Here is a 23605-nt window from a genome sequence, read left to right on the forward strand (position 1 = left end):
AATTCACATAGCATTTATTAGTAGCAGTGTGAACATCTAGAAGCTGTTTACCTGTACTATCAAGTGGTGGTAATGTGGGTTGTAAATCCTGATTGCAGAAATCAGTCCGACAGCACTCAATTGTTCGACGTAATTGTGCTTTAGGTGAGTCCTGTTGAAGGAGAATTGAATAAACATTCAGATTTTGAAGCGATCAGCTAGGATGGGGATAGGTCATGCTATGGATACAACACAGCGCAGACAAAAGGTTAAGCTATTTTATTTAAAAAAACAGTTCAACCTCACCATTTAATGTATGAGACAACTTCCCAGTGGCAGACAGGCATCATCTAATCTCTTTGGGTGCATATGTTCTATGTTCACGTTTTTATATTTTTTGTGGAACTTTATTTGGTGCATAGAAATAGATGGTTCCTACTTAAGCTGCTATTTCATAAATTGCAAAATTTTTAACCTTGGTCAAAAGCAGTTAATCGTATGTGAAATAAATACTGCTCTTAATACAAAAAACCCCAATCCCTTTAGAAGTTTTTCCTCTTGCACTCATCATAGCAGCACTGTTTGCTTTAAAAACATCTTCAGAACACCATATAAAAGATGGAGAGGCATGAAAATTAATCTGAAAGACACTAATATAAATACAAGAACAATTTCAGGAGGTCATCATGACACCTCAGGTCTAATTTGCAGTAACCCTAAACGTTCACAGCTGTAACTGAAGTCACCACTGCTTCCAAAAAGCAGTGCTACTGACAGCTACATTATATAGAAACTCAAGTCCTAGAGATTTAAAATTGAGTATCCAAAACAGTGATAGTGGGGTGGGGGGAGAAGGGGAAGCAACCCAGCTGGTGATTACCTCTGAAAACTTTGTTTAATGTAAGCAATGTGACAAACAAAACAAAACAAAAAACCAAAACAAAAAAAAGAGGCAAAATCCAGTCTTCCAAGGCAATATTCATTTGCCCAGCTAACGCTATATCCTTGTCTTCTAAACAAATCCTTGCTTTATTAACTGTGTTTTCAGCAGTCTGCTCAATTATACCCCTTTAAATCAAAAGCAAGTTATATTCATGCAATTAACGATACATAACTCTTCTAGAAAGGCAAAAAAAAGTTATACATTGGACATGAAAACATACACATTTGATAAACTGTGCGTACATGATCATGAAACTTTAAGGGAGCTCTTGTGTAATCTGTGAAGACAACTCCTTATGATTATGCTCTTCTGTCAAATGAACTGAATAAAGCAAGAAATTCCAAATTAAAACAATCAAGAAATTCTGCATTAAAACATAAACTACTCAGATCAATTAGGTTGACTAGAAAGTTGTCTCTTCACCTGAGGAGGCTGATGTCCTCTTCATTTTGTCAGTGGCTTACAGATACTTGCAAAGAACTCCAACAAGCTAGGATTCTATTCCAATCTTTGCTCAAACACCATTAAGTGTCCTTTCTGCCACCACTCACCCACGACTGTTCAGTCCCATTCTCCTCAGTGGTAAACGGCAACATGCAAAATTCTACGATTGCAGTTGTAAACTACAGACATTTAAACTGCTTATACAGTTTCCCTACATAATCTCCATGGAGATCTTAAATTTTAATGATATCTCATTTTTTTACCTTGCACTGGAAGTCTGAACCTTCATACTTCATGCAGCCAGAAGCAAGCGTGGGTTCTCCATGCTCATCTTCCTCAATGATAGCAAAGCAATGCCCGTTAGTTCTGGAATAAACATATCATTTGTGCTTTACCAGCATATTTGTTGTTTAATATAAAGCATTAGTTGACCACGAACCCATTAAGAATACTACAATGGCAATATCTAGAAAAATTCTTCTTTAACACAGTGGTTACCGTACAGTTTGAGAACAAAAGACCCCCGCAGTATTTTCAAATAGAACACTGCAGGGATGTTTTCTCCCGAATATTCTGTCTTCTACTTCCTCACCCCCCTTCAAGATTGCTCGTATTCAACCACACACGCGCAGTTGTTTAGAAACAACGGAGGGGGTGGAAAAGCAGAGATCTAACTAAAAAGGCTTACTGACTACAATTTTGTAGCAAAAAAAATCATTTGTGTCTGTTCTTCAAACTGCAATGATAAACTCTCGAAGAGATGTCCTAGTATGTGAAAGGTGGCTATTTCAAGGTCAAAAGCTCAGCTACACTTTTCCCACATAAGCTCTCTCAAATATTCAGCCTCTAGGGCAAAACAAACAACCAAACCCCCAAATCCACTTTCTGAAGTTGATAGTAACAAATTAATTACATTCTTTCAAAAAAAAGGCACTTCAATTCCCCACTGTCTCTTTACACAAGTGCTTTCATTTCTACACTACATGAAAATGTCAACAATATTTGTAAGGAATCCCAAACCAATTCGCAATGGTAGGTCTGTGCTTTCAATACCTGTAAAACTAAGATTTTATTAAATAAATCAAAATTCATTCATTCCCTCAACACAGATACTAAGGAAAACAAATCCAGAAATACTTTTGTTTGCCAAAAATTTATTTAAATGAATGTAAAGAAATGCAGACTTGGGAAGCATAATACCGTAAAATACCCTGCACATGAACACTGCGTAAGTGTTATTAACTAACAGCTTTATTATCAGAATAACGATCTATACAGCCATTAGTTCAGAGGCAAAAAATTAATAAGGCCTATACTGACTGCATACACTAGAGGGCGATAAAAAGCAAAAAAATGAAAGACAAAATACTGGCTTATAACTGAACATTTTCTAGCTGCAAAACTATGTTTGTAAAATACTACCTGTGTTTACATTTAAAAAGATAGTAGTGTTTAATCCACCTCCTTGGGTTCCACAAAAACTGCTTTATCTGCCAAGTGACAGCTTTAGAGAGGCTTATGTGTTTACACAATACACTAATATTATGTGTTGAAGTGAAGACTCAAATTACAGTAGCAAGTAATATGTTTTCTATTATGTATCTTTATATTAATTTTTAAGGCAGAAAACAGAAGGGCCTTAAACATGGAACTGCAAATGAAGAGAAAAAGGAAAAACAAGGACATTTCACGAGATAAAAAAACATCTTAAGTAAGCACATAATGAGTGCATGAGTCTGCTAAGATTCTTACGCCTATCAAAGTTAAAACTACCCTCCTGTCCCTATATGTTCAGAGGCTTTTCTTTTTTCTCCTGCCTTTCCTTCATATTCTAAAAGTAATGAACATGTAAACAAGAAGAATTCTCAGTAAATGGCTATGTTGGTAACATCACCTTTTGACTACTATGTGAAGAAATATTAGACTAAGCAAGCAGGTGGTCATATCAGAAGGTTTAGATTTGGGTCATTTAATACTCACCCAGTTATAAAACGCTACAAGTTACTTAAAACCTCAGTCCTTCAAAGCAGGTGCTGGGGGCAAAATGACCAGTTACAAATGGTTCTAAGGTATGGTGAAAGCAGTATTGTTTATATACAGATGACTGGGGGTTTTAGTGCTCAGCTCTCCACAGAACCAGTGACTTTCTAATCAGTTATGCTCAAATCACCTGACAGAACCTCAGTCAGCACTCTAGAGATAGTTTGCTCTCTCACAAGCAAAAATGAGCCTCTTCAAAGAGCCTCTTCTATCCTGTATGCAATACTTACATGCATGTGTTATTAATAGCATCATCTGGACAGTGTCCTGAGCAGTAGCACTTAAGAAAAGGTAAGGTGTCCTCTGGAGCGAGTGTTACTCCATTTGCTTGTTTCTTTTGGTCAGGATTTGTCTTCATTCCTGTGCCATGAAGCATGCTGTCTAGATTTTGACCTGGACATGTTAAAAAAAACCCAAAGAAAATATTTTTGCATCTCTCTGATAACTGTTCAAGAGCTTCACAGGCAAAACACAACAATAGAATAATTATATTAACAAATAATTGAACATAGAAGACATAAGAACCTCCTCTCCCAAGATTATGGCAGAAATTTGAGTTAATAATTTTATTCCAGAAACACCTAGCTCAAATATTTTGTATCTTAACAGCAGATCTTCCAACCATAATCAATATAAACAGAAAGAGGATATTTTCCCTTTTTGAGGTGTGGCAGAAAAGTAGTGATGTAACTGGTAAGAATTTTCTGAAGAAAGCCTTTTTCATTCATGTGTTTAGAAAACCAAAATGCTGACCGCTTGATAACCACAACAGTATAATTTTATGCATGACTGAACGTACTTAATATGCAATTTTCTAATTTTCTGAACTGAAGTAATTTTTTTATGGATTCACAGTCTCATAGAAGAGCAGTAATAACTCCAAAATCTCTTGGGTTTTTTGATCTCTGTATGCATTAGTACTTCAAAACAGAGCTAAAGTAAATCTTGTTTGCAAATTAAATTTCAGTAAATGACATGAACATCCACACAAACGAGCTTTCACAGAATAAAAATAGGGCTAAATTACGTTCCAAGTAGCCCTCAATTTCTCAACAGTAGAAGAGTTGAGCATCATTTGTTCTAGTTCATATTATTGAAGTACTTTTGTGAATGTAGGCATTCAGAAGAAAAATTCCATCTGTTATCTTCTTAGCAAAGAACACCCAGAAAAAAAATTTAGGAACATTATCTGCCTCATTTGGAATATGCTTTGTGACTACTACATGAGATGAGAACATCTTCATCCATCTCCTCCAGCTCTATCAAGCATAATTTTACCAACAGAATCTCTCTTTCTATCTGTCACCTAACAGTATTCTTGGCTCTAAGTCCTCAAGGTGTGAACCAAACAAAGCTAGAAGGGTTGTGAACAGACCATCACCTGCACTGACACAATTTACAGCAAGTCTCTGTGGGAGGCTCAGTGTGCAACGTAAGAGAATAGCCAGTTAGGACTGATACAAGCTTTTACAAATTCAGTAACAATTAAAAAAGTGGAGGTACTTCAGTACCTCTCAAACAGATTTTAGTCACAATAAAAATTTCAATTTATCTAAGAATAAAAAAAATATTTTGACCAGGAAACTCACGGTCTCTTTTAATATATTCTGGTGGTTTCCTGCCAAACCCACCAAACACTAGCTGTAATGAGAACATTACTCATGTTGTACCTTGCTTGAAAGATGTGCAGAAAAACTTGATTAAAACCCTGTGCAGATACCACCCTCTGTATTACTCTATTGTAACATCCACTGTATCATTCAACCAAAGGTGCGATTGTTTGTGAAATTTCATCTTATTGTTCTGAAAAAAGCAGACTTGCAGATTTCCTTATCTGATTAATACAGCACACCCAGTGCATTGTCCCGATTCAGCAGTTTCCCTGAAAGTAATGAAACTGTGCCTTTTTCAGATACAACTAAGAGTATATCCTAAGAAAGTACAGCACCATTTACCTAAACCCTCAGATCACTTACCCACGTTTTATTTAAAATGTAGTTTTCAAACAGTACTTCAGTAATGCCTGAGTTAAATATTCCCGATACGTACAGACTGTTACAAAAAAGGTCCAGTGCTAGAATAACACAGAGTTTACCTGTGCAATAGGTATTTCCGATTTAACCAAAAGGAATTTTGCACGTATGAAATAGCAGCTCCTCCATCTGTCCTCTCTCTCTTTCTACAGATTCCTTCCCAGCATAAACTGAAAGCTCATTTTAATACCGTGCTACAGATGTTACACAACATTCTGTATTCACATTTAAGAGATCCTTACCTGCTCAGAGAACAGGTAATTCTACTTAATATTTAAAGGAAAAGCCACTGCATATGTACAAATATTGTCTTTCCTTCTAATTTTATTGAACTACTAAGGTATCTTTCCTAATTAATGTTATAAAAATCCCTTTATCTTCAGGGACATTCCACATGTTAAAAAGTCTGAATACTTTATGATCTATGTCTCACAGCCACTCACCCATCTTCCTACCCTAAGCACTGAATGCAGCATTTTTTCTATTTTTTAGAAGAGAAATCAAGGAACGCTTAAAGCATGGCTTCTCCTTGCTCAGAAGAGAAAGAACAAAATTTGTATGCAGGTCTGGGATCTTTTAAAGCAGTATTATTCTTTGTAAACTAACACTGAAGCATGACTACAGGTATACCAACCTTTTATACTAAAACTGAGGTGAAATACATTTTTCCTCTTAATTTATTATAATGGATTGTATAACAAGATTTATGAAGAACACATACCAAATAAAACCCAAAATAGATAACTGTATTTTCAAAGAACCAGCATCTTTGTCTTTTGTACAGTTTATATAGGCAAAGATTTTTATTCAAAGCAAAACCAGACTACAATTTCATTATCTTTGTAATGTGAAACAATACTCCATGGTAGCCTGTTTTCATCTTACAGGTAATATCTGAATTGCACAAAGAAGGGGGGGGGGGGGGGGGGGGCGGGAAATCACTTCACTCTTGCATTTTTACTTTCTAAGACTGTAAAGAGAATTCTTATTAAACAGGAGTTCAACTGAGTATCCAGGGAAGGAAGAAAAAGGAAAATATTGAGACTGCTTGGGATCACTTCAGAAGAAAGTTTTTAATAGCCCCTGTCTAGATATTATCCCTAACTGTATCCTTCACTGCAGTACTACAATTCATCCTCATCATTTCAAGAAAGATTAGTGTCTATCTTAAAGATGCTAGGTATGGGGAAGGGAGTTGAATGTGGAAATTGACTTGGCTTCCATTCACCTGAGATGTTAAGAGGGCAGATCAAGATCCGAATGGGGTCACAGGATGTTTCATTGCTGTTTTTCCTTGTTAATACATACTGGGTAAAAGAACAAGCGTGAATGAAGGATATGCCTTCGACATCTTGCTTCAGGAACCACCTGACTTTCTTGCACCAGTGCTCTCATTATCCCAACCCTCAGAGCTCCACCTCTCAAACATTCACACTGCTTTATCTTCCTTCTGGGAGCAGGACAGAGAAAGGGAGGATCATGTTTTAGGCATCTTGTGACACTACACTACTTGATGATGTAATTAATGGCTTCTTTTCCATGACACATGCAGTTGTCAGCTCTGCGGTACAGCTAAGAAACACACATACACAAATCTTACACAACCTTCAAAGTTATAAGTGCTATGCATTAATACACACAGCTTCAAAAGAAAAAAGTTTGCACTGAAAAACAGTACCCAGAGATTTCAGGCACAGCAAAGTTTCTTTCTCCATTATTTTCTACCCTCTACCTGTAAACTGCACAGGGCTGGTCAAGCTCCTGGACCAGTTTCAGCCTGTTTGTCCAGCCTTGAGAATGATAGCATCATATACCTTTAAACATACAAACTGCTCTATAATGTGTATTTTACCACATTTCAGAAACTTACAACATTCAATGAAATATCAGAGTGATGGTGAGCTGGAACATTCTCCTCTTCTCACGTAACCACAGCATAAGACAATAAAGAGAAACAAGCTGATGGGACTTCAAGTTCCCAGCTTGTCATTTGCCCTGCCCCATCATAACATTGTCTCATACATACTGCATTAATTTTATATTTCTAGAAGTGTGAACAACTGCTACAGATAAGATGACATTTAAATGGCTTTCTGTTTAAAATTAAACTTTTCTTAATAAAAAAGAACAACGCCTGCCAATGTATCATATCCAGCCCTTGATCGAAAATATAAATTATTCAAAGGACTACTTCTTCCAATAATAGAAAATAAGTTAGACTATAAAATGTATTTTAAAGAAGCACAGTATATTAAAACTCCCACTAGGTTAGAAATGTAAGTCTACTTGAAAGCATGGCTTCAAATACTAATATTAATATGGATAATCTGTAAAAGGTACTGTGCATGACAGTGAAGTGTTATTAACCACTAAAAACTTAGCTAACGTGGTTGCAACTCAATGCCAGGATACATATATAATTTCATTAAGTCTTCTGATCAAAGAAAAGATTTGTGTAACCCATAAAAAACCAGCTCTATTAAGAAACGGAGAGACAGAGAGCCGTAAGTAAAAGACAAATACAAAAGCCAAATTATGCCTGTAATTTCTTACTTAACTGTATCCCCTCTACCTCCACAAATAAAGTTGCAATGCTAGAACTAGCAGCCTACAGCATTCAAGTTGTTCAATAGCTTTCTGGAGTCATAATATAGATGTTCCACATAAAAACATTTTTATTCCAGGGTACAGTATCCTTAAAAGGGATTTAGCCTAGCAGAACTACAGTGCTATCAGCATTTCTTTGCAGCTATTCTGATCCAAGCTTGTAAACCCCAATAAATTCAGTATCTAAATAAAAAGAACCTTTGTCAGAAGACCACCTTCACCTGCCTTCCTGCTGGTGCTAAAGCTGTTCGCTGGGGCTAGCTGACACTCAGGGCTTGCCCACATTGGGCTCTTTTCATAAAAGATGAAAGTCGTACCAAAGCTCTTTATGTCAGATACGCCTTCCTTATGAAAAAGAAATACCTTGAAATTTTTATGTGGTAGTTTTACATTACTTTTTCTTGCTTTAGGATGCAGATACTACAAAATCATCCACTCCAACAAGGACATTTCACCTTTCTGCCTATCACATGATTTAACATGTACTGCTATGTGAATTAAACCTCAGTACAACTGATACAGCTTGAGTAAAATACTAGTACTTTTTCTTAAAACACAAAATAATCTAAAAATCAGAAAAAAGAATTTTTGAGTGCAAAGAAAGTATCTTAAATGCTTCTATGAGCTCTGTGTTGGGCATTTTAACCATAATTCTCCCTATACTGCTTTTTTATGTATCAAGGCTGTGATCTCCAAAGACCAGGCATGTTAGAGGTAGCTCCATCTAGCAGAACTGGTTCCTAAAAATCACAGCACATTCCCAGACTACTTGTTTAAAATCTCTCTCTATCACCCTCCAGCTCTCCCAGGAGCTACACCAGTGCTCAACACAGAGAGGCAGTCCCCCTACCCTCCCAACCAGCAATCCCCAGCCTCTGCTCCCACTTCCCTTCCCCAAAAAAGTCACTTCTGAAAAAGACTACTCTCTGTTCTTATGTATTCAATACAAAAGCCAGAGACAAGAAAATTTTATGTGTATTTTTCTTTAAAAAAAAAGTACACTGCATTCTAATTTAACGGAGTATTAAAGAATAAAGTTACTTAAAACTAAATGTGAAATTATAGTGAAAAATATATAACCTTTTAATAATCCATTAAAATAACTTTAATCAGACAAATATTTTAACAATACATGTTTGCTGCCCATGTTTTAAAGACAGATGCAGGCATTAATTGAGGAAATCACTGATAAACAGAACTACACTGTCCTCAAGCAATGAATCAGCTTCTGACAACTCTAAGTTCCTTCTGTAGGTTTTAGAATATTTCCTTTACTTCAGAGTAGTTTATATGTTTAAATTCAGTAACTATTTCACCTGAAATTCAGAAAGTGCATAAAAGTAAAAAAAAATTAATATCCTTTTCTATATAAAATTTTTGAATAAAAGTAAGTATGACAGTGAAATCAAATCTCAACAGATTTTTTTCAGTTCACTAACGGACAATGCCAACTTCAATAAGTCCATTTTAATATTTAATATTAAAACTAATTATTTTAAAATTTAACTTTTTAATAAACCTTTCTTCATACATATTGAATGCTATTAATACATTTTTAGTCAACTAATTTACAACGATTAAAATACTGGTCTTCTGCGGTGTCTCTGAAGAACACATAAAGGTGTGATGAACCACATATCTAACATTACATCACATAATAAACTGACAGTAACAAAGTACGAAATTTAGGAGAACATGTTTAAGTATACGTTAAGTTCTTTAACTACTCTGTTACGTATACTGATTAGTTATGCTCATCAATATATTATAAAAACAAAGAAAGAACTCTATGCACAAGTAAAACTGGTTCTCTGAACCAAAAATCTGCACTAGTGGAAGACAAAAGCATATTTACCACAGTCCTCAACTGCAACTGAAGCTGATAACCTCTTGCCTTACATGAGCGAAAGTAGGTGGATGAAGATGCAGAGCAAATCACGGGTCTAAAGATATTGCGAAAGCCTTCCACAGCGAGAAAGGAAATACAAAAACTTTTCTCTTGAAAAGGTTGCTATTGAATCTAGCCATCTGCTACCCAGGCTTATCTTTGATCATTTCTTAACATAAGTGAAAAAGTCCCATAAGCTATAAAGTAGATATAATCCAAAGGGTAACCACTGTGTCCCCCTGCTCCGTAGTACTGACCTGAGAAACAGCAGCTGTTCACCAATAATGTCATGGAATTGCCTCTGTTTTCTGCTGTTGTTGTAAGAATATTTTCACATTAATCAACACATGTAGCCACTTGTTTTTTAAAGTTACCTATTAAGGAATCTGGTGTGTATATATATATGCATGTATACAGACACACTTGCTATTATCATTCTCTCAGGTCTTGGTAAGCCCCGAAATTCCTACCATTTTGAAGAAGCCTCCAAAACAAGTGAGGGAGCAAGCCATTAAGCTGGGTGCCAGTCACTGAAAGTACACATGCTGAGTGTTTCTACTTTCTCTGCTTTTCCCTCCCCTTTCTGTAAATTACACGAATTCTCTTCAATTCCTTATAATGTGTCCTTCTCCACCTCTATCGGCTCCTTTATGGTGCATTTTTGTAACATCCTGCATATATTTTCCTTGTTGAAACTATTTCTTCCTCTTTCAATTTCCACTTTTTAGACTTTTCACTTTAGATTTCCTCTTTCCTATAAAAATGTGAAATATTTGATGGCTATCAACTTTATTCTTTCCTTCTCTCCCCCAAGCACAACTCCTCCATGAATCTAGGGACAAGCAGAGAGACTTGACTGTTTTTCTACTCACCACCCCTAGAAACCAAGCATATTTCATATGTTTGAAGACAAGCCCTTAGGCAACTTGCATCAAAGAACCAACAACATTTCAGCAAGCTCTGCTTTCCCATGGCTTTCAGAACTCGCTCAGTATTGATTTGAAAGTCAGAAATATTCCTAAGACAAGGCAATTCCTTCTTTAGAAGCTGAAAAAAAATTTTACACAGTCTTTAAACTTAATTTAGCTATATTATTTATTAGAAGTTATTTATTGAAGCATTATTAATAACTGTGATCACAGAAGGAGTTAATGTAATTTAATTTTAAGTCACTATAAGACCTGTATATTTGTATTATGATTTCTATTTGTATCTAGAGAGAAAAAAATTTGTTCCTTCAGTTGCTATTGCCTTTGAGTAAAATGCTGAATATTGACTAATGCAAAGGGGTAACCATGACTTCAGTAAAAAAACCAAAGCATATCACTCCCAACCTCTTCAAGGGAAGAAGCTGGTATCTTCTGCAAGAAGCAGCAAAACTGCTTGAATACTAGTAGAACAAGCTCCACTGCAAAATGCTATGTCTGAGAGTATTTTAGAGTGGAAGAGACCTCTAGAAGTCACCTGATACCACCACCTGGTCAAAGCAGAACCAACTTCTAAGTTAGACCAGGTTGTTCAGAGTCACTCTGGTAAAGTTTTGACTATCTCTAAGGATGGATATTGCACAACCTCTCCAGGCAGCCTGTTCTAATGCTTAACCACATTCACAGTGAAAATTTCTTTCCTAATTTCTCACCAAAATTTCCTTTATTGCGATTTGTGCCCATTACCAATCTAATCACCTTACAGCTACCTGTAAATATTTGTAAATCTGTACTATAAACTTCAACTATACCCAAACTAGGCTATTCCTGTCTAAATAGACTGAGCTATTTCTTGCCAATTAAAAATTATATGTCCACAACAGGACGAGGGACTGGTCTTGAGAATTTTGCTCTCCCAACTTAACTAATGTAACAAAGATGTAAGAATCCTGGATTTATGTTTGGTTTTTTGCTTTCAACCTTGAAATCTTTGCTGCAATGGCAAAGCTTCAAACTAAGACCCATGCTCTTCCCCACTCCTGAAATACATGTGTGCATGCATACACACACACAGAGTGAATTAAGCCAAAAATCAACACTTAAAGCACATACCTAGAAGTTAGGAGACACTATTCTGAGCCCCTGCAGGCTAAAAAGATGAAAGTGCTCAAATAACTTGGCAATTATACAGGAAGACTTGTCCAGTTTTGGAAGAAAAGTGTTTACAATTCTGTAGGCTGTACTCAACGATACAGAAGGCTTCACTGTGCTCATGGTAGCCTCCTGGACTGAACCCCACAAGAAACTCGAAAGGAAGAATGTCAGTTTTAAATACCTTTAACAAAGTGCAATTCTGCACAGATCCAGAGAGAGGACTTCTGTTCCATAAAAGCTTAGCTGTGAATGTGTGTGTGGGATGGTACTTGAAAGAGCTTAAAGATGATCCTCCTTGCACTGAGGCACTATTCATTTAATTCGGGTCTTAGTGTAGTTGACAGCTCATCCCTGGTCAATTCCAGGTAAATATCTTCAGTGTCACTTATATTTACTGCTTAATAAAGGTTTGGGTTATGTTTAAGGGTACAGTCTTGTGCTCTGCCTAAAGTGCTTGCCCCCACCCAGGTTAGAAGCTGTAGCAGTTCCCAAACACACCTTCGCACTTGGTTACAAGAGGATAAATACCAGCACATGGGAAGAGGCAGGATCAAGTGGCTTCGAAGGGGCAGGCCCACTACACATTTGATGCAAGTCTGCTCTTAAAATCAGTTGTCAAGCTATGTATCAAGCACCGTCCCAATAAAGACAGCTCTGCTAAATCCTTTAATCTAATATCGCAGGTACACACCAGAAACAGAACATAAAGACTGTCATTTGGGTACTTACCAGGCTTCTTCCTCTCCCCATTTTAATGGGTTCATTGGAATTGTTATTCTTGACAGTAAATAGCTCAAAGAACATCTCAAAAATAAAATCAAGCACTAAGCAGTAATTGATGTAAGTATGGAAAGAGAATATAAAACCTTCTATATTCAAGTACTAAAATAGCAGTACCAAATTAGTCTTAGACGTCTATTTCCCTCAGAACATATGGAAAGCTCTGTGTACTCAACTCAAACATGTGAGAGGTGCACAGCTGGGAGAACAAGAAATCTTACACAGAGACCAACTATAGATGTACATGCTTGATGGACATGCAGAACGCTACTGTTCATGTCCCAAACATGAGAATGTAACATCACTAACAGCTCAGATACCATTCTGCTATTCTGACACTTCTCTGAACTACAAGCAATTACAGAATCAGATCTGCCAGGTACAGTTGCTAATAAGGAGTAAGAAAATAATAATAAAATGGATTTTCCCACAAACTAGTCATAATCTTTATATTTAAGCTTCAATTCCTGATAGAGCATGAGACAGCCACATTGGTCAGTTCCCAATACTCTTCTTTTTAATTCAACCCAATTTGACAGGGGAGTTAAAGTGCTAACGGTAACTGGATTTCCCGAAGTTTTTGGTAACTGGTGGCTGGAAGGACAACAGATGTACAAAGAAGCATCTTCACTAACTGAAAACCAGGCAATTGTGAACATCCCATAGCCTCACCTTGGCCCGTTGAGTAGGCATTACAAGTTTATTTAGATTAGTTACGCCACACTATCTCTTGGCTCCTGGGAGCATCAGAAGGCACGGGGAACTGCACACTGCAATTTCTTCAGTGGGTCAAGTTTAAAGGGATCAAAGATGCACACATATAGGAAACAAATTCAGAAAGTCAAAGCTTCAATTCTGCTGCTCATATAACTTTCTCCACTGTGTACTATGCATTTCTGGTATTGTCTCTATTTAAGCATTTGCTAAAATAGACCTAATCTATAATCTATACTACAACAACACATGACCACTATAAGGTCCTTCTTTTTAGGGAAGTGTCTATATGGCATGTCAGGCAGATAAGCCACCTGCCTGCAAAAGAACAAGAACAACAAAAAAAACCCAAACCCCAAACAAAAAAAACCCTGTCCCAACCACTGGAATACATACAATGCAGTTACAGATGAAAAATATAAACTTATTTCAACCAGTACATATTTACCTTGAACATGGAGAATGATAAGCAGATAGGCTCCAAGTAATTGCTCATAAACTCTCAATCGAGTCATTGTTCACTTTTAATCCTTCCTGTGCAAGGCAACTGGCCCTTCTGCTTGACAAATGTTAAGCTTAGTCTGTTCGGTGAAGCCTAATACAAGATTTGGTGCTTGACTGCAAAGATGCTTTTGTAGCTTTTCCAACTTTGTCTCCTGAAAGATACAGTAAAACAAAGTGTTAAGAAACTCCTTGCATTTCTGAAACAAGAAAAAACCCTCATCTCACTGATCGTAACCATGTGGCTGCAAATGATAATTAAAAATGCATATGTTTATTAAGATTAATAACTGAAAACACTAGCCATATTTACTATCCAACTGAATAGCAGGGTTCTTCTGAAATACATATTTTTGGTAACAATCCACAGAAATGTTTTTACATTCCTATAAAAAATATTAGATATGTTAACTCACTAGTCACAGCCATGTATTTTAGACTCACATATAGCTATCATAGGTAGTATTCAACAGATTAACACATAAAAGTGAATTTGTTTGAAAACTATTTTCTTCACAGAAATTAAAATTTATACTTATTATTTTTCTTAAAAATGAAACTCATTGGTGACTTCCCATAATATTGCAGGAAAAAAGCAACACCATGTTGAGCCACCAGTTCAAAAATGCCTGCAGAGAAGCTTTATCGCAATAAAACCCCAGTCTCTCTGCTGGATGAAAGCTAAATTTGTATTAAAATAGTTAGTTTAGTTACCTAATTTACTTACAACGTTACTTTTGTCTTCTAGAATAGTACTACGTCTTTAAAAAAAAAAAGCACAATCTCATTTAATATTTGAATGAAGAAATTAATTTCTCACTTAGCATCAACTATATCCCAGTCCCTCTTCCTGTAGACTACTACGTTATATAGTGTTTTCTGGAGAAAAGAAAGTTAGCTCAGTTCACAACACCAACGAACATTTATTATTAATCTCTGTTAACTCCAATTCAAACTCCTGATATCCTCCTGGATTCCCAAGTTTTGTGCAAATTAATCCCTCCTGAAAAATCATGCTACTATATGCACATGCCATTTGCTCAAAAAATAAAACATCATTCTACTCAGCTATGCATTCATCCACTGGATAAGACAGCCAAACTGAATAAGAAGTTACTTTTTCAGACTGCAGTAGTTGTGGTCATGTTCTGCTTAACGAACTTTCTACAGCGATTCACAAGGGAAGCATAATTGGGCCTCAAAGAACTAAAAAGCAGCTCGAACACCTAAATAGTTAATCGCAACAAAAGCGACATTGCACAAAGACGAACAGAGGACTGATTTTGCCTTTCCTCGGCCTCTTGTTTCGGTGGGCTTGACCCCCCTGACCCCTGTCAGCCTGGCGCTGCTCATGAATGCCAAAACTGGCGTTCGCTCAGGGATGGGCTGCAATTACTGTTGGTGGCCACTTCCACCATCAATAACTCAATCTGTCTGTCGGTGAGACCCAAGAACTTTTCATTTTAATTAGTGCTTCGGAGGCATTTAACATGGAGGCAAATTAGCAGCCGAGCCGGGAGGTGTCCGTCACTTCCAATTTCGGTGAGGCCGGGGCAGGCCGCCCCGACCCTTGGCCTACTTTTCACACATCTCTGACTTCTCCCTAATGAAGCGACAAAGCGCCTCCGTGCCAGAGGAAGCCAGGGGCGAGCGCCGGGCCGGGATGCTCCCCGAACACCGCAGCAGCCCCGGCGTTTGCCATGATTACTGCCAGGTTACGGCAGGATGGACTCGGAATGACGTGCTTTGCGGACATCCTAAGCACTAGTAACTTCAAAATAAATTTCCTGGTGAGGCAGAGGTAAAAGCAGTATGGTAACAAAAATAATCATGTTCTTTAGTGCTTCCTAATCACAAGAAACAGGACGAATTCTGACAGCTGACAGGGAACATCCTTCTAGCTATATAAACATCAGGCCAGCAACATAACTCTAAGTATTATTGCTTTATTCCGTGTTTCAACTGCAATGAACTTCAATCCTCAATAAAACACGTGGAAGACGAAAACTGCCAACAGCTTGTATGTAGTAAAACAACAAAGGCTGTATTTACAGTATTATTTTTGCAGTCCATCAAGGGAAAAAACCCACTAATAGTCTGTTTAAAGTATATTTAAAAATAATTTCTGTCTCTCTTCTTCATGCAATTTTCAGTAAGGACTACATATTCTCACTCTTCCACATTTCAAGAGTAGGAGTGTTTTAAACTTTCAGAAAATTGGTGATCTCGCTCCCCAGTTCAGTAAGGTAAGAGAGCACACTGGCACAGGAACTTCAGATGCAACGTGTACTTACCACTGTACTACACACTACGTTATCAAAAAACCAAGAAGAAATGGGGAAAAAAAGAACATTTTAATGCACCTCACTTCCAATTGCATGGTGATTTTTGTTCAGCGAGACAACCTAAGGTAGTTTTCAAAATTGTTGTCCAAGCCTATTCAAGAATATAACGCTCTCCACTTAGAACCAGTATTTTGTACCCGAATCTTCCTTTCATCAATATTTCTCTTTTCACAGATATATATGTATTAAAATGTAAATATGTCTAAAAAATGTATATAAAAACGTGTTCTCAGTGTCATTTTATTACAAGTTCTGTTATAATTCCCCATTTAAAAATCATTCTAACTTGAGAATGCTTATCAGCATTTAAAAGAATACCTCAAAAAATGGAAAGTAAAACCCAGCAGGGCTGCAATTCCCTTCTCTTCCCCTGAAACGCACATATGATGCCTGAATACTATTTACCTGAGTTATCTTTCTGTTGCTGCTACTGTCAGTGTCAAGTTCGCCCTTAGCCAGGAAAGCCCCGCAGCTGGCTGCAAGGCTTAGGCAGACAAGCACCGATGATCCTTGCTGCACTCACAGCACTAACGGTAACGTTTCACCATTGGGCAGGTGAGCTTAGGCACTGATGAAAAACTAGCGATTTACAATAAAACGTCCCAATATGAACTACGTGAACTGCAGTGTGGACACATGTCCTATTCTACCGCCCACATTACAGAAGCAACAAAGCTGTATCAAAACCATAACGTGGACGGGTTGAGGAAGTTTTTTCAGTCACCACAGGAAAATTCAGCAGGGCTTTCCTGCCACAGCTATCAGATGAGATTTCAGGCATTTTTTACCCATCCTTTGAAGTGTTCTTCCTTTTTCTCATGTAAGTTTCCGAGCTAAACAAACTAATACAATTAGTTCTCTAATAGCCTATGCTGCTCTTTTGCAGAAAGGGAAACTGTTTGAAAACATTTCATTCTTAAAATCACCTGGCACTCCAATATAGCTATGTAGTTTAACAGCTTAGAAAAAACAGTTTTGAAAAAACAGACTAGTTGTTCTAGTGCTTCTAACAAATGCCACACTCCAAAACGACGTAGTTACAACCTTTGTATGTGAATATCTTTCACTAAAACCAAAACAAACCACCACAACAAAAAATACATTTGACAAAACTGAAGAGGCCGCAGTGACACCTTTTCTGAGCCATTTCTGTATTCCCATTAAAGAGGAAGACTGGCAGCCCTGCTAAGGCACACTATCTAAAAGTGAGCAACAGCTGGAATTTCTCCAAAACGTGCCTGATACTAACAGTGTAGAGTGACACAACTAAATGACTACTTCAAATGTGTTAAAGCACCAATTAACACCTGGAATGCTACTCTGTCAACGGAGTGATGCTGAAGAAATTCAAACCCATAAGCCAGTCAGTTGATTTCAAAGTCCTCAATCTGTCTTTTTTTATTTTCTATTGTAGCCATGAAGAAGTGTTCAACCATCATCTGTTAAAAAGTAATTTATTCATCAATCGTAATGCCCAATTTGTCTACAGTATAATTTATTACCCCCCCTAAAAATAGTTTATTGAAGAAAGTGCTTTTGTTATTAAACTGTGTGGGGTTTTTTCTGAACTGGAATTCAGCTGTGAATTCATGGCACTATCATGGCAGTCTAGCCCTACACTCCGTATGACTCCAAATATATGAAGCTAAAGTGTGCAAGATTGTCATATGGTTCAAAATGATTCTGAAAGCAGGGAGTTCAGTGGTAGCTGTTCTTTAGATGTGGCTCTGTAATATTTTTAACAGCATGATCCCCAAACCAAATGAGCTGCGCTGTCCCAAATTTCAATATAGAATGATAGTGCTGAACGTAACAACAAAGACAGTATTGTAAAAGGGGAACACATGAAAAAAGAAACGTCAGTCTCAGACTTCACAAGAATTTGAACATTAAATCCATTTCAACAGACAAGATGTTTCAAAACATTTGCAGCAGTACATACAATACCGAGTAAATGTATTTGCCAAAGCAAAAGTAAAAAACGTTAAATGTTTCTCCTATGTGTAACGGGGGCAAGAAGTGACTTAGGTAACCATAAGCATATTACCTCAATCACATGTACAGTTTTGAACACAACTTTGAGGTGGAACAGAATGCCAGAGATAAACTGGACTGTCAGTCTAAGCCAGTATGCAACAACAACTTTTCTATTAGAACTTAAAAAAATCTGATACAGTGCCACAAAGAAATATATTAATTTGGATGAAGGAAAGAGGAATTGTAAGAACAGTAAAGAATTCACTACAGGACAGACGACAAGTAGTTTCAAGAACAGAGATTACTAGTGTAGTTCAAATGACATTCAAGGACCTTGATTCTCGAATCAGCTTGATTCAAGAATACTTACCCTTTTCATTAATGAACTAAGCACAAAAAGCAAAACTTTGATAAACCTTGCTGACAAACATGAATTGTCAATTCAGTTGAGTGTTGTTTTTATGCAGGAATATTTGGATCACATGAAGAACTGAAGTAACAGAAATGGAATGAAATACAACAGCATGAAATTGGGAAAGTTATGCATATTGGGAACTCTGAAGAATTTCTGCTTCACATAGACTGGAGTTCATGCATAGGAGATAGCTATGTCCAAGGACTCAAGCACACTAAACAATTACAGAACGTCAGAGACATCCATATGATGTTGCTGGGAGAAAGAGACAAACACAACTCCAGGATTTCCTAGGGAAATTTCCCAGGGGAAATGGTAAAACATGGACAGCACAGAGACAACATGATTAATAAATTCAATATATGCCTAGAAGGACTGATAATACTATCTGGAGAGCAGGAAAGCCCTATGAATGGAGACAAAAAGAAAATAAAAATATTAATACAGTGAAAGTTGTCAGGGAAATGATTACTCTTTGAAACTGTAACATAGGAATAAACACAAGGAAAGAAGGACAGCTATTCAACCTGAAGAAAATTACTGGTTCAACAACAACTAGGTATGGATTAGCCATTAAAATTTATTTAGATCAGAAATTAGAAGACAATTCCTAACCACTGGTTAGGAGGTTCTAGGGCAGATTTTCAAACTAAATAGAGTCCAAAAACTTAATTAGTCTTTAGTTTACAAAGGCCACCATCTCATGTAGCTGCAGGTGACAGGACAGGAGCAGACTCTGATCCAGGACAGCCCTTACAACTCCATTTTGTTATTCATAATACAAAAAGAGCCATAGTTAACTTTAGATTATTCATAGTCAAATAGTCAAATTTAACCAATTCCATAACAAGAAGAAAGTTTAAATAAAAGTGTCAGATTCTGTACTGTGTAATTCTGTCAAATACTTGCACAAGCCTACTTTTTAAACATGTTTCTATTATTTTATTTCAAGGCATGCCTACACAAATTGTAGAAAAGTGTCATACTGAAACAGCTGAACTAGCTATGCTAAGTGCTGTAAATATGCTAAGTTAAACACGCAGGTAAATATACCACCAAAATCTATGAAGAAATCATACAGTTGATGGAGAAGACAGCTGGCTATTGCAAGCTAGTTGGTTGCACGGCCATCAACAAAACCTATTTCAAATAAGGCCCTATTTGTTTAGGCACTAATCTGTGCAAGCTCACAAAAATAATTCCATTAAACTCCAGATTGCATTAGAATTATATAGCACTATTAGTGACTGCACAAATTTAAAAGCCAAAAGGTTGTATAAATTATGTCAATGTTCTTTCTTCCTCTACAAACTGCTACAAAATCTGAAATGTTAAATGAAGCATGCTTGTGTGTGTATTATACACTTCTCAAAAGACTGAAATGAAAAACATATCGGAGTTCTATTTGTAGGACATTTATAACCACGTTTATAATGCATGTACTGCAATGGTGGGTTTGTTCACTCAAAAAACACGAGCCCCTAACAACTGCTTTCTGCAGCAAGAGAGTTCACAGCCTTAGAAAAAGACTTATTTTTGAGCAGGCGGAAGAAAAGTCACCAAAATCCACCTTGGATACTCTAACAGAAATCTTATGAAAGGAAGATTTCACACTGCTTGCAAATATCAAATGTGTGTACGTTACTACAGAATTTAGAAGCCAAACTACTAAATTATGATATATCTGTCTGTTTCATAAACAAAGTTGTTAACCATGAAGAAATTAAAGCCTAGCTGCTTTTTACCATGCCCAGCACAATTAGGTAATTGGGGACGCCACTCACTGGACTCCTGAATGCCCATCTTACTTTTACTCTGGAATCCAATTAACAAACTGCTACAAAGTTTCTGCCATTAACAGTAATGAAATTCAGTAAAATTATTTTCCCAGTGCCATCAGGTATTCAGACATATCCTAGTGTGTTACAAACATGACACATTCTCGTATTTGAGCATATTCAAATAGGATTTTGCTACACAATTTTTACTCATCTTGACCCATTTCCACTCTTTCAACTCCATCACTTTGGTGATTAGCTGGCTGAGAGCTTCTGCCCTTAAGACAACTGGCAAACGAACACCCATGCTCCTTCTACCATAAATGACATCAACTTCTGCTATTCTACCCAGAAGCTATCATTCTTAAATGTTTTTATTATGCATTTATCATTTTTGCTAGTTCCTTACTGTCAGACCAGTCAATGTGAACAAGGAGAAAAGTCTCCACATGTAATACATTCCATCTTTAACAAATCCAAGCTAGGAATGTAACTTAAACCTTTTAAATTTTGTCCGCAAAAAAATCACTCAAAGAAAGCCTTTTGTTCACTAAACATAAACAGCAAGAGAAAAAGTCATTAAAATTGTTACAAATTTCACATGTCACTATTGAAAATATTATGGTCATACTATACCATCTACAAGACCTATCACACATTTTGGCTCTAAATTACAGTTATTTTATACAAACAATACACCTAGGCTGAAGAAGGGAAAAAGCTGGGCGTCAATCCTGAATATATATTTGCTCACTTTTTTTAAAGTGAACAATGGACCCTAAAATTAGGACCAGTGCCTTTAAAAGTACAAATGCTTTCACAGGAAGGGTGTCTAAAGTGCAACATCCCTTTCAGCACTATAAAGACTAATGACTGTTTTCACAACCTTACAGTAGTTTTTTCATAATTTAAGGACAATTGTTCATTAATCTATGTCAAAAAAATCCCCAAACCAAAGAACTGACAGGGTGAGCTTTTATTATACTTAGATCCCATGGTCTTAGCTTGTTTCTGTTAGACCTATAACCTTTGCCCAATCTAGAAACAGAAATTTACAACTACTTTTTGTCTCCAAAGCAAAGGTGATTATGCAAATTCTGGGACTCATGAAGAGTTCCCCAGAAACTGGGTTTTTGTTTGGTGGTTACAGAGCATATTTTTCATTTCATGGTGCCTAAGTAAAACAGCCTGTCTTTTTCTGGTTACTGAATTTAATCAACAACAAAGCATGCTATACAAACGCATGCTTTTTCCCCGATGTCACTGACAGGGGTTTCTCCTACAAGAGAAGGAGCAAGGAATAGAAAACCAAAAATCCCCCAACGCCGTCCTTAGGCCAGCCTGCAGCTCCAGCTTCCAGCACACTTTCCAATCTGAACATTTTGCCCACATGAGGGTAGTGTAAGCTAATTTTTGAGTACAGGCACGTTGCTAAAATCTACATCTCTCATGCAGAATACTGTTTAGAAAAAGTGGTTGCTATTTAAAAAACAGATCACTTGAATTTCAATTTTGGTACAAAGAAGAAAATAGCAGCAACAAAGCTAAGACAACTCAATAGGGTTTTGGGGGGGTTGGGTTTTTTGACATGAGAAATAGACTGCAACTACTTCTCTCTCCCTTCCCCTCACTTCCACCCTTAATTCTTGTTTTCTAGGTAGTGAGGTTTTTCCAAGTCTTATGGCTAGCTGCCAGCTCCATAAAGTAAGCCGGAGCTCTCCCCTCTGCTCTGGCCCCTCCCCTGCGCAGCCCTAGGCGCCCTGCCTGACATGCTTTTCAAGGCGTGCTAGACTGCAGAGCAGACTTTCTGGCTCCACTTCCATTGTTTGCACGGCTGCTTTGCTCCTTATCCAGAGCGTGGATTAGCATAAGAATACTGTCTTCCCCCTCTGCAAGCCAGCTCCCCTCTAGAAGACCTGTACCCCTTAAGAATAAACACGGGGTTGGGTTTCTCTTTTTCAGATCCTCTCTTTAAATCGTCTTTTGCGATTCAAGACTTGTAAAACCCCCCAAAATAAATACAATGCTAAACAAGCAAGGCTGACAAGGCTCAGAAATACCCGATTGCATAGATTAGTAATTACCAAGGTCAAGAGAGTCAACTTGATAATCCTATTCACGGAGCCTTCACTCCTCGCACACTGCGGGTATGATTTTAGCTACTAAACGATATACTTTCCAAACAGAACAGAGAGTAAGTTCTAGGAAAGAGTAACAGAAAGGAGACCTTAATCCCCCTTTCCTTTTTTTTTTAATTTACCCCTGGAAGACAGAGTTTCAAATTATTGAGGACAGAAAGCATTACTTATCAACACAACTCCCAGCCAAAAATACAAACCAATCCCCTCCAAACTGCTAGTAGCGATGCCTTAAACATGGCAATCGCTGCCGCCTACTTATATAACTGCAAATCCTTTCCCTCTGCTATCTGCCCAGGACACTATGGTGTTCCTTGCAAAGCAAGTGACATGTGATCTAGTATTAAAAAAGGCCAACAGAAGAGCATTTCACAAGAAGCAAACTGCTTGCCCTCAAAACACTTAAAACTGTCAAGATGGACATACGTTTTTGTTCTGCTACCCAGAAGACAGCTGCTGTCCAAATTAATTCATACATCATTTTGTGAACAAGATAAAAACACACTTGCAAATGTTATTTCATAAATACGCCACACAATTTTTAAATCATCAAATTCAGCACTCATTGCAACGGGCAAGAGAAAAGCTTTCTTTAACAGTATTTGCTCAATACATACAAACAGCAGAGACAAGACTGGCAAGTTCAACATCATCACGATTTGCTAATACAAAACGCTGCTTGGCAAGGTAAGCCTTAATCCTCATTTTCCTCACCTGCTTGCCATGCCCATAGAAGCACCGTACTCTGCTGATAGGAGAAACTCTCAGTCTAGCTGTTCTCACAAATCCCTGTAAATAACACACGGATATTCTCAAAGGAGCGGTCTCCATCAGTCTTCCCAAGAGGCCATTTAATAGCTGGATAGGCCAAATAAATGAAAGAGTAGACACTGCTCCTTTACATGCCTCTAAAACACGGATGTGGCAGGGGGAAGTTATTCT

At 37.2% G+C, this 23605-nt stretch overlaps 1 protein-coding gene across 1 annotated transcript in view; it reads right to left on the reverse strand.

Annotated features, from left to right (window-relative positions):
- BMPR1A (bone morphogenetic protein receptor type 1A) overlaps nt 1–23605 on the reverse strand; it is an 82317-nt gene that overhangs the window by 11485 nt on the left and 47227 nt on the right. Inside the window, exons 3-6 of the mRNA XM_050898687.1 lie at nt 13958–14165; nt 3637–3799; nt 1630–1732; nt 52–151 (exon numbers count right to left, since the gene is read on the reverse strand). Of these exons, the coding sequence (XP_050754644.1) occupies nt 52–151; nt 1630–1732; nt 3637–3799; nt 13958–14024 (433 nt within the window). The 5' untranslated portion in view covers nt 14025–14165. The remainder of the gene's footprint in view (nt 1–51; nt 152–1629; nt 1733–3636; nt 3800–13957; nt 14166–23605) is intronic.

Source organism: Gymnogyps californianus, chromosome 6 (assembly GCF_018139145.2).
Source record: "Gymnogyps californianus isolate 813 chromosome 6, ASM1813914v2, whole genome shotgun sequence".
Classification (NCBI taxonomy): Eukaryota; Metazoa; Chordata; class Aves; order Accipitriformes; family Cathartidae; genus Gymnogyps; species Gymnogyps californianus.